The sequence below is a fragment of the Tympanuchus pallidicinctus genome, unplaced genomic scaffold, assembly GCF_026119805.1.
Source record: "Tympanuchus pallidicinctus isolate F22 unplaced genomic scaffold, pur_lepc_1.0 scaffold22, whole genome shotgun sequence".
NCBI classification, from domain to species: domain Eukaryota; kingdom Metazoa; phylum Chordata; class Aves; order Galliformes; family Phasianidae; genus Tympanuchus; species Tympanuchus pallidicinctus.
In genome coordinates this window covers 26,830,163-26,842,738 of record NW_026294739.1, presented here as the reverse complement: position 1 = coordinate 26,842,738, position 12,576 = coordinate 26,830,163, and the positions used below count along the sequence as shown (strand labels likewise).

The 12,576-nt window shown below is 36.5% G+C and overlaps 1 protein-coding gene across 3 annotated transcripts in view; it reads left to right on the top strand.

Moving 5' to 3' along the window:
• CDH13 (cadherin 13) overlaps window positions 1-12,576 on the top strand; it is a 433,086-nt gene that overhangs the window by 375,043 nt on the left and 45,467 nt on the right. For all 3 annotated transcript variants that reach the window (XM_052685882.1, XM_052685883.1, XM_052685881.1), the window contains 2 exons: window positions 1,371-1,553; window positions 2,707-2,960. In XM_052685882.1, the coding sequence (XP_052541842.1) occupies window positions 1,371-1,553; window positions 2,707-2,960 (437 nt within the window). The remainder of the gene's footprint in view (window positions 1-1,370; window positions 1,554-2,706; window positions 2,961-12,576) is intronic.

Here is a 12,576-nt window from a genome sequence, read left to right as displayed (position 1 = left end):
CCTTTTGTAACATCAAATTTGAGGCTGGAAAGCTTGAATTGAATACATGCACTCAAATTACATCATTATGATGAAAAAAGGGTTGGCAATATAAGTCAAATTTGTTGGAAGAAACCAAAAATAGATAACCAAACACAGTGAAATACATTGTTGTCCCCTCTGTTTCACTATGAGGAAATACATTTTACCTACTATTTTCCAGATTTTGAAGCCTACATATTAATAAAATGCCATCTTTTAGGTCCTGCATTCTCACAGAATCTGTAGTGTTCTGACTTGATGTGGTCTATAAGACAGATGTAATGATGTCATTTTGGTGATTTTTGCTCTTGAGTGACATATCGAACATCGTCACTGACAATGAGCAGGGATGGCAAAACCTGTTCCTGTCATTAAAGTTTGTAATTTTGGACTTTTGAAGGTTTAATCCACAGAAATGCTACGATTTCCTTACGATCTATAATGGTATTGCTGATGTTCAGCACTTCTGAGGATTAGGTATGTTATCAGTCCAGTTTATCCAGCTGTATAGCAGGTATTATCTTATCTCTGTTGCATACAGCCCTTTTAGCATGTCAGCTGAAAGTAGTTGAAAGGTGAGGAGTGTTATTAACTCTGACCCTTGCAAGCTTTTCAGATGGTTCACTTAATGTTTTTGCTGCTTAAATAACAATGATGTTACACGCTGTTTGACTGGAAAGCAAATGAGAGAGAATTGCATAGGGCTTGGTTGTTGGTAGTGCAACAAACTACACAAGGTCATAAAAAACTCTTCTACTGAAAGGAGAAACATCGCCTTAGAGTTATTCAGACAGAGTAATACAGGAGATCCAACTATAAATTTTAGAGCAACACTCCCCAGCTCCAAAGTGGTATTGGAACACTTTTGGTGACAAATGTTTCATGTATTGATAATAGTACAGTGAAAAAAATAATGATGAGGAACTTTATAAAAATAATCATTTGAAATGCAAGACAAGATTATATTGGGGGCAAGAATGAGTTATTTAGACAGCTACCTCTTTCACTTAGTTCCCCTTCTGGTAGTACCTGCACCTATGCAACACTGCATCTGTTTTCAGGATTCTCTTTTCCAGCAATATGAGTGGAAGTCTTTTTATGGCCAGAATCTCCCTACATCTGATTCCTGTCGCAATGCTGTTTATCTGTGATCCATTGAATGCAGAGCAGTAATGTGCTACTTTACATTTCATGGCTGATAGTGTATTATATAGAGCCTATAATACTCAGTTTCAGTCAACATTTTTCTCATGTTGTGGTAAATAATTAATGCTGGCTTGTGCACTATGTGTAGGTGTGGTCAATAATTGAAAATATTAACAATTTCCTCTGTTTTTTTATCTTTGTAGTTTCAGGCCACAGTAAAGGAAGGAGTCACAGGTGTAATAGTAAACTTAACTGTTGGTGACCGAGATGACCCAGCAACTGGAGCATGGAGAGCTGTCTACACTATTATTAACGGAAATCCAGGGCAGAGTTTTGAAATCCATACCAATCCCCAGACTAATGAGGGAATGCTCTCTGTTGTCAAAGTAAGGATAATTTGCTGCTGTACTGCATTATTACTGTTAAGTTTCATCCCCTGGATTTACTGCATGGGAGAAGGTGCGGCAAGGATGAGTTTCTCAAAAACACAGTTAGCCATCAGCCCTTATTTCCTTCAGCCAATATGTATAACTGCCTTTTTGTTACAGTTATCTTGCTTCTTTAGTGAAAACAACCTGCCTGTTGCTATACTGTCCTAACTATACTGTCCATGTGCTTAAATAACAGCTACTTTTATGGTAACTATCACAATTCATTAATAGTAAGAGTTTACAATGCAGTTTTTTTGGGACTGAGGGTACAATTAGAATTCAAGTGTCACATTTTGTTCTGGTAAAGCACGTGTGCTGCAGATGCCAAGGAAGTAAAGGACATGGCTTCAGGCTGAACTGGAGGGTTCCCTCTGGTCCCAGATTTCTGAAGTATTATGAAAAAAAAAAAAAAGATCAGCTTTGTATGAAGACAATCCTATTTTAAACGCTTTAAAAAATAATTGAAAAGAAGAAGTTCTGGTTGCTGCCTGTACCAGAGTTTTCTTTGTGTGACTTCAGAAGAGACATTTTCAATACTTGAAAGTAATTGAACTTTTTTCCATGGCGGTGCTTTTGGCTTCAAGGTAGGAGTTGAGAAAATGGTCTGATGGTGTTTATCATACATAGCTATTAAGATGTTCTGTTCAATTAATGTGTGCTGCATCATAAATAAGCATGTATATATGGGAATTATATGTTTGAGGTACAGAAAAAAACGTATACAGTTTTAAATAGAGAAACATCTAAATCATTCACCAAGCGTGACTGGTCAGCTCCCCAGTAGTAAAACTCAAATGGAGCTGTTTAAAAATAACAGCCAAACTCCTATGAACTCACACTATGAACTCTACTCTGTGAATGTGAAGAAAGGAATTAGGAAAATTTTAGGAGCAACCTGTGTGTGTTACCCTGTAGGCATGATGAATTTTTTGCTTTTCACTGTTAATATATAAAGAGGCACTTTATAATTATTGGCATGTCTGATGCTAAACTCTTGACCAAATATCAGATGCAGTACATGCTTTTGTCCTTTTCTGGTTAATTTTGTCTCCTGAAAGCTTCCAGGAGTGGGTATGAGTGGAAGTTAAGTATTCTCTTTGTTTTACAGCCTTTAGACTATGAGATTTCAGCATTTCACACGTTGCTGATAAAAGTAGAAAATGAAGACCCACTGATTCCAGACATAGCCTACGGCCCCAGCTCCACAGCAACAGTTCAGATCACTGTTGAGGATGTGAATGAAGGCCCTGTTTTCCACCCAAACCCAATGACAGTGACAAAACAAGAGAACATCCCTATTGGCAGCATTGTGTTAACAGTAAACGCCACTGATCCAGACACTTTGCAGCATCAGACTATCAGGTGAGTGCACTACTCTTTAATTGCCATCCATCCAAACTTACCTTTTTCTAATGACCAAAAATTTGTTTGCTAATAGAAAATTAAAGTTGTTTGGGCTGTAGATAATAAATTGAGGAAGAGGTTTTTTTTCTTGCATTGAAGAAATACAGTATGATAGAGACAAAGTACTGCATTAGATAGGGAACAACAGTCAGATACAGCAATCTGACTCTCAGCAGTGTTATTCAGAGGACGGGGAAGATACTGATTGCCCTTTGGGATTTGGGCTAAGTTTAAGAAACAGTTATTGAAGTTCTCCATATGTTTACAAATTGCCATGAAAAACCAATGGAATCATATTGGTTATTGTTAACAATTGATTTTGGAATCCTATAAGAGAAAAGTAAAGGAAATAGGTAGGTTTGGTTATTAAAATCAGTAATGAGACACTATTATCTAAATTTCCCCCCTTCACCTTGTTGAATTTCTTCTAACTGCATTGGCTCTGAAATTGTAGGAAACGTCATCATATCACTGAAAACTTAGCTTGATGTATTGCGTATGACCAGCTGTGTAACATCAGTGCTTTTTGCAATCCATCATGCTTCACAAAGGCACTCTCAAATCTTGACTATTACTACTTCATAAACTAAAAAGAAGTTGCACAGAAGTTTTTTATATCTTCATAACTAGAACCTTAACCAAAAGCAAGATTTTCTTTCTCATTCTTCACGTGCAGAAAAGAACAGAAACAAGAAATTTTGAGTTAGGATTGAAGCATGATCATATATGGAAGCTATTTTAAAGGAAGTGTCTGTCTTAGAGGTGTTTTCCAACTATGATTCTATAAGTTAGTAGAAAATAATGCAAATATAATGGAAATCTGGAAAATAATGGAATTACTCAGAAAAGTTAGTTTGACTTACTTGTACACCCTTCTTTTTGCTAAAATAACAGAAAAGTTTAAAACAGCATTCTTTATGCTAATATTACTGAATCACAAAGGATACCAGCAGTGACAAAGTAAGACTGCAGTGTACAGGAACGGCATCTGCAGTTAGAGCAGTGTGAAATTGCATGTATGAAGGCCAAATGTGCTCACTAGTTTGGATCTGGCAGAAAGGTTTTGTCTTCTAGTTCCCACGAGTAGATGTCGTGTTTAGAGTGCGGGCCTTGGTTCGAGTTTATGGAGGTTGCATATGAAACCACACAGTTCTCAGAATCTGCTGTTATATCATCAGTGTCCTTACTGTGATTACACTGGTAAAATAAAGGCCAAGCAGACAAAATGCAGAGTTTTAACAAGATATTACACTAAATATCAATGACCATGAGCAAGCAATGTTGTGTGTCTACAAGATGCAATGAATATCAGATTTTGATTGTGTGTGCTGTGTAGGCAATGTCTATCACTGCCAACAAAGTATGTATCTGTTCAAAATGTGCAGATGGATACAAACAAAAGAACCATAGACAACTGATAATTTTACTTTTCATTATTTTCAGCCTAATAAACTGAGGTCTGTCTAATTGCAACATCATTTCTTACTAGTTCTCTATGTAAGATTTGTAGAAGGGGATGATGTCTATTAGTAATCAGTAGATTTGGTTACTCTAGTAATACAATATTGTAAATGCATTTCAAGAACCATCAATAGTGTATTGAAACCTTTGGTGCCAATGTCCACTTGTAGGTTGAATTTATGTCTTGAACTTCCCAGGTCTGAATCAATTCAAATTATTTATCTCTTTGAGAAATTCCTGAAGACAGCTGTACTTCGAAGCAATTTTCTTTCTCACTCTTTAGCTTGATGTGTTTTTGCAGTCTGAGAAAGAATTTCATTTAGAAGCTCAGACAAGCTGGCAAAAATATATTCTAGTGAAGAAAATGTGACTCCAAGGCTCAAAAGCACACAATGTGCTACCTGTTTTGTACACAATTAGCAGTGAATTTTCATAGTGTCAAGTCTTCTTTAATGTACTGATGTTAGCATTTCAAAGATACTCAAGTTAGAAACAATCATCCTGGAAACAAGAACCACATGCTCATATTGACCAGCGATGTAATGTAGGCATCAAGTTTAATATCACTCTAAATTATACCTGTTTAAAACTGAGCTAACGCTGACTATAGTCAGAACTGTGATTTCCTCTGAAAAGGCTGCAGTGACTCTAGTGAGTTTTAGATATGGATATTGAGGAAAGGAAGAATCGGATAGAAGCAGGGGATTTACGTTTGGGTGGGAAATAACATTTGTTCCTCTGTGAGCACTGCCAGAAAGAAAAGGAACTTGCTCAACTTGGATCACGTTTCTTAGATTCATTAACCTATTTTTTAAAGTGTTTAATTCCCTCTTGTTTCCAACTTTTCTAGAATTAAGAAAAAAAAAAGAAAAAAAAGAAGGAAATCCAGCAGGCCCCATTTTAATTATAACCCAACAATTTATTAATAGAACAGTAATGAAGTTTCTGAAATTTGATTTCTTAATCAGAGATCATTGTTATTTTTGTGCCAGATTTAATAGTTTAATTTTGGGTGCCTCTTCCCAACCTCTGAAATTTTAATCAGAAGTTTCAAGTGTACATGTCAATGAGAAGTTAAAGGCCAAATTTAATAACATTTTCCACCTTGGGAAATTAAAAGAAGAGCCTTATTCTCTGAAATCCAGTATTAACAGTAGATCTTAATTAAACACAGTTATGGTCCTCAATATTTTGTCTGTGAGGAGAGGTTGATTTAAGTATTTTTTCCTTTTTTGGATTCAAGAAGCCCATGGTATTCAGTAGTTAGGCTTTTAACTATGTGTAAATAAGTTGTTTACTGGGGCTTATTTATAATTTTTAATTAAATCAACATTCTTCTCTGGTTTCATAGCTTATCATGGCAATGTATTTTTATTACCTACTGTGCTCTTGGATTTTAAATTATTTATGTAAATATATTATTGCAGTATTCATTCTCAGTAAGCAATGTGACTGAATGCTTCAGAGGTATCTTCACAGGAGAAGTTTATTATAGCTCTAAAGCATATCTAATTCATTAAGTAGAATTTAAATATAGCATTTGAAGCTGGAGAACTCAGAACCCAAACTGCAGTGAGTTTCATGGGAATAAGAAAGACAGCCATAAATGAAGTGGTTTATGCAAGATATGTATTTATGTGTATCTGTAATTGTTTTTATCTGCACCTGATTCCAGCTGGCTCCACATAATGTAAGAGGTTTCTGGAAGCACTGAGTAATCTATTCAGTCAATATCTGAGGGATCAATTTTGCATACTTTGTTTCACGTCACGCCTTTTAAAGTGCTTTTGTTGCAGACAGAGGTCAACAGACTTGCATTTTGGCGTACACTACCATCACATACAGAAGTACTATATAATGAGAGATAGAAAGTTGTAAGCAGTGAACCTTATGAAGTAGCATGCTTAGTCATTGTTAAATATATCTCCTAGAGTCTGAAGGACTTGACTTTGATTCCTAACAACAGGAGATTTGTTTTTACCTGGTGCAGGCAGAAGAATAGTTCTATTGTTATAAATGAATGGCTGAGCCATGCTTTCTGCATGCAGCACCAGAGTTTTTCACTGTAAGTTATACCCAAGAGCATCTTGAGTTGGCTCTGCAGTTTTATTTATGACCTGCCCGAACCCAGCCACTGGGAATTTGTAGCACATCTCTAGTTCTGAAGTTGCTGTATATTGAGCAGTGGAAATTGTTTTTCTTTTCCTTTCTCGTTTAAGCTAGAAGGAAAGCCAGGTAGAGAGGGAAGCTACTTGAAGCGAAACTTTTTCCTCTTCTGTCTTGCGGCACCAAAATTTGAAACACAGAAACACTGACTCTAGAGAGTTATATGTACTGGGGCAGGCAGGCAAAGATGGAAAAGGAGAGGTGCCAATTCCATCATGACACACAGTTTCCAGGTGCTCACTGATCAATAATTAGCTTGACAGCTCACTGCAGAACTGTTTATTTTATTTTTACTGAAATTTACTGAATGTGTTAGTACCAGCAGTCTTGTTAATCATTGTGATAAATAGGTCCAATTATTGTATTATTGATATCTGAAGGGAAACAAATTGTTTTTTGTTTTTTTTTTTCATTTTTTTTTCTCGACCAAAGAGATTTCCACCTTTTGCTTACTAAACAAAGTAAGCATGCCCCATTCAGCAAACTCTTTAGGCCTACAGCAAGACAGGGTGGGAGCAAAATTGCTTTTGCACCTCTTTTGCTTTCATTTCACACACATGACCAGACTGGTATAACTCTGGAAGAGTGATAGTGGTTCAAGATAGTGACTCAAACCAGGCTCTTTTTCTCCTGTTTACATGGTTTGCAGTTGGCCAGCACTGTTCAGACAGTTCAGTCTGAATTAATGTGGTGGAAGCAGCTGATAAAAATCAGAATCTCTGGTGGGAATTCTTGAAATCAGACGGAAGAGAGTAAAAGGTAGTAAAATCCTGGTGCTGAGAGGATAAAAACATCAGCAAAATCTGGAAAGCTGATCCTAAAGAAGCTGTGGGCAGGATCTTACACTGACTGCTCAGGAAAGCCACTTTCACCTGTTATCTTCAGGATCAGAGCTACACTATAGGCAGGTCCTTCTCTTCCTCAGACTAGTGAACAAATGTTGATAATCTGCTTCCCAAAGTCTGTTATTCAGTCCTTTTATTATATCATGGGGATTCCCTGGTTTAATTTACAGCCAACCTGTCAACATCTCCCATTTAACTCCTTTGGAAGTTCCTAGGATCCTAAACTGCTTCATGCATTTATCTTGGTAAACAGCTCCCCAGTTGTTGTATTTTTGTTTGTTTGTTTGTTTTCCCCTTCTTTATTGATATTCCCTGTCTCTGCATTAGGGCAGATGTTAACCCTATTTTCTTTTTTTTGACTTTGCATGTCTTCATTTTTAGTGTTTAAGGACAATTTTCCATGTAACCAGTTGATGTTTTGATATCCTGGCCTTTGCCTTGCAGGGAGGTGAGGCAATCTTCCCATGCTCTCTTTTGCTTATCCATACTAACATCATAAAACTTTTGTTCTTCCCAGCTGCTGCCAAGATCTGGGGGAAAGATTAACATATGTGAACAGACAGCTTTTACAGTTGTTTTTTTTTCATCCACTAGCATATGAAAGGAAGTCCAGCAATGAGAAAACTTTCAATCTTAAATCTGCCTAAAGCAAGGGTCCTAAGAATTCTCAATCCAACGATTGAGGGTTGCTGTGAACCAAAACAGTAATTCAGAGTTTTGAAGGGAACCTATCTGCCAGCAGCCAGCCTCTAACAAAAGGCTGTCAGAGGATTGTATGCCTGAAATTTTCTGTTCTGCTTTACTGTGTTGGCATAAATCATACTTAATATGTTGATATTAAAGCTGTATGTGATAGAATTGAGAACTTCTGTATCCATGTAATCAAATAAGCCATAAAAACCAATTTTAACTTCCCTTGATATTACCTTAAGAATCTAAAATTCTTGATTAATAAGGATGAATGTAGCATTTAAGAGGAGTTTAATTACACCCTCTGTCTTTATCTCACATAACAATATTATGCCACATTATGATTTCAACTATGTCAGCACTCAGAATGAATGACTGTGAACTGTGAAATTATAGGCCACATTTTTCATGTCACTGACTAAACAATATTGCAGATCTTCTTGAGGAAATACAACAATAGGATATATCAGTCACAAGTTATGCTTGCAGTGGAAGCCAGATCTTGACAATAACTCACTTTGTCATTACTGTTCTCTTCTGGTTTCAAAGAAGGCAGGATTTTGCCTCTGGAAGAAGTAAAGACTATCTTGATTATAATAAGTTGGCTATCAAATAGGGGATGCTGTGTGAGGAGGCAAGTTGACAGGGAGGGGGTGGTAGGAATTCAGTTACTATTTTATGGCTGTTGCATTCTTGAGTCAGCCAAGTTAGATCGTGTGTGCATGTCTGCATGCAGTTTCAACAGTTTTCAGTGATGCTTTGACAGAGATTTATTTGTATTGGTGATATGGAAAGACTATATATAACTCCAGCAACCAGTTATTTTTATAAGACATCGAAAGATGGAAAACTGAGCATTCAAAAAAAGCTTGCCAGGGAGACCAATAACATGTCTAGGTTAGAATCCTGTCACCAAGCAGAAGCACCAATTAAACCATTCCTCTTCCTCTGAGGAGTTCAGCACTTCTGTCTTTAAAGTAGGTGCAGTTCTTAACAGATTAGATGTTGTCTGGCATTCAGTTTCTGATTGGAAAAGAGAAACGAGAGTTCTTCCAAAGCTTTTTTGCCTTGCTGTGAAGATATGAAACGCCAGTTTTATGGCTCCATTTCATTAATTTGCAATCTCCAGATTAGAGAGTGAGCATGCTGAATTCAGTAGCAAAATTCCTACTGAATCTGGATGTAGGATTTCACCTCAGAACTTCTGGTACGTGTTTATAGCAGCATCAAAACATCCCTCATCTGTGTGTGTGAGAAGAACTCCATTTTATTTCAGACTCACAAATGGCTACTCTTAGAGTGGAATTTGAGTCCTGTAAGGAAACTGTCAGAAGGCCTAAGCACTCATTTTTACTAAATGGAGCTCTGCAATGCTACTGTAATAGGAAAATACACTTGCAGAGTTCAGTTGGAATTTTTCTATTAACTTAGTAATAAGGATGCCAATTCTGTAAAATGGTTTCTGAATAAGAGTGAAATTATACACGTTGTTAAGCAGCAGTAAGCCTGGAGATCCATTCTTTGGTCGAACATGAATTGCTGGGGACTGGCTTCTTCCTAATTTCATGACCGCTATGCACTATGCAGATATGCTTACAGAGACCTACATGCTTACTCTACTTATAGGTAGGTACTTTTATTTGTATGATCATTTGGGGTAGCTCCATTGGGCAGTACTTAGCATACCATTGCCTTGGAGATACTAACCTGCCCAGGTTTCATGGAGTATTCCAAAACCCCAAAGAACTTGTACACATTTACCTATTTTAGAGGGTCCGTCAGAATAACGTTTCCTTCTTTTACTTTCAAAAGGGAATTTCCAATAGAGCTCTACCCGCCTGAGGCTTGCCCTCTCTGGAGATGGCATTTTCTATATTTAAAAAAAAAAAAAAAGCAGCCAGATGTATGGTAATGCTTCAGAGCTAATACAAGAAAATGTTGTATCACTAAGGCTCGAGGCTTGCAGCGTCAAAACTGAGTACTTAAAAGTCTCTTCTGGCCCTGGAAGCTAAGTTAGCTAGCGTTCAAAACCTGTGTAAATCAAAAAGGAAAACAATACTGTTTTAACTTTCCATAGCTTCATGTCAGTTTTGTTAAGTGAGGTCAACTCATGAAAACTGTTACACCGTTGAGATTTTTACTTAGAAGGAAAAAGGAAGACAGGCCCTTAACAACTTTAATCACTGCATAACCACATAAGCCCTTGAATGAGCTATTAGTTTAACATATAGGTGAGTGCTTTCTTTTCAGCTTCTGTCATTTCAGGAAACAAAACAGAAACATTTTTTGTTAAGGACTTGATGCCTCTATTTTTTTCTGTCAATTGAAACACTAAAGTTTATCCCCTAATGACAGTGTGGTTATGCTCTCAAGGAGGCTGGCAGACTATTCAGATCCCTAGTTACATGGGAAGTGTCTATGAGAAGTTTAACTGTTGGGCATCCAAGGCAAGGCTAAATAGTATAGAGTAACTACGATATAATAATCCTTAAGAGATAAATCTCTTTGACTAAGCAAGCATCACCATCTAACTGAGGTTAAACAACTGTAATTCTTCAATTTCTTGTCTTTTTAGTACTCAGTCTCATCACCTTTACTGAAAGTGTCATAAACAAATACTTATCTGGAGTTCTTTCCTCTGCCTTCTTCAGAATTTCCGTTATTGGCCAGCAGACTCCTTAAATGACATGCAGTGTTGCTTTATGTACATCTGGAAGGGACTGGGTGATTACAGTGATGAACATAATAGAATAATTGGACTGTATAGACTTGTGGTAAGCAGTACATCAGAGCAGGCATCCAGATGGGCACACTGTACTTAACAGTCACAAAAAAAGATGCTTTGTAACCTCCATTACAGAGAAGTGTTCAGTACCAACTCATCGTTTTGCAAAAATGGATTTTTTTTATATATAATACTCTTTCATTTATTATATAGTTGAAAAACTGCTTTTTTTCTCAGATTGTACTTTATATGCTGAAATATATCTAAGGGCCATTTTCTCAGTCATGCTATACCTTGTTGATATGCTTTGCAGACTAACTAGCAGAACTTAATTTCTCTAAGTATTCTTCTCTGTTAATATTTACATATTAAATGTATTTTGCAGAGACATCAGTAAGATAAGGGGTGTTATAGTGCATATCTCCTGAGTAAATACAACTGAGCATGGAATCTGACTTTTAATGTTTTTGTTCAACAAGTGAAAAGTAGTATTTCATTTCTCTAGCATCCCTTGGAGGCACAGGCAGAAAGAGAAAACAAATCAGCACAGCAACCTGTAACAAATGTAACAACCCAGACTTGATGACATTATAAATAAAACAACTAAGACATGGTTATACACAATCTTGAAAAGTGATGAGGGCCAGACAGGTGGGAGGGTGCTCCATGGATTTTAAAGTGCATTTGGACAGCTTGTGTGCTTGAGAACCTGATTCATAGAGATCAGAAAAGGTAAATCACGCTTCCCTTTTCATTTGTCATGGCCACTAAAGGCAGTGAGTTAGGCAAACCAAAGCGAGTGGCCTGAAGTAAAGGAAAAGATACGACATGATATCCCAATGTACTTCAACATCTGTGACAGAAAGTAATTACATGGGGTTTTTTTTGTATAGTTCAGTGTACTCAGTCAAATAAACCTTGGCTAGGAGTTTATTAAGTTTATTATTACATAGGAGTTCATTATTACAGTGGGAATCTAATATAACAAAGAATGAAAGAGAATTAATTTTCTTCTGTAAGAACTGCACCCATGACGTGCACAGTGTTTTCAAAATCAACTGGAAAAGAGAAAATATTTTTTGTTACCATTATTAGCCAGGATTATATATGCCTTTCTCTTAATGCTAATGGATTGGGCAGTCGTGTATTTTTTCTTGACTAACATATTTTCACTCTATCACATGTGCTACTGAATTTCTCACCTACCACTTCCTTCTTCGTTATTTTATGCCACAAGGCTAGAAAGTATTTTAAGTCAATGGATATTAATTCCTCAGGGCTACATAACTATACAAATGCATCAAGACAGTCTGTTTTCCTATACAGATACAGTCATTTTTAAACAAAGCTAAACTAAAGGACCAAAAGGAAAAACATCTTAATTGCTACAATAACACCAGTGTTACATATTTTATGGAATTAGTTAAGTTCTGTTTCTGTGAAACAAAGATATTAATTTGTTGGCTCTCCAATGATTTATAAAGCCCTTAAAGAATTTCCAGCTCTTTCACATAAAGTCAGACCATTAATCAAACATTAGATGGCTTTGTGTATATTTATAATGTAGATGTTGTCATAAAATTAACATTATTGTGTTCATGTATTGTAGTATACAAAACATAATCTCATGCTGAGCAATGGTAAGGATGCTGTTTTCATTAGGACTTCAGTATAGCTCCAGTTGTTT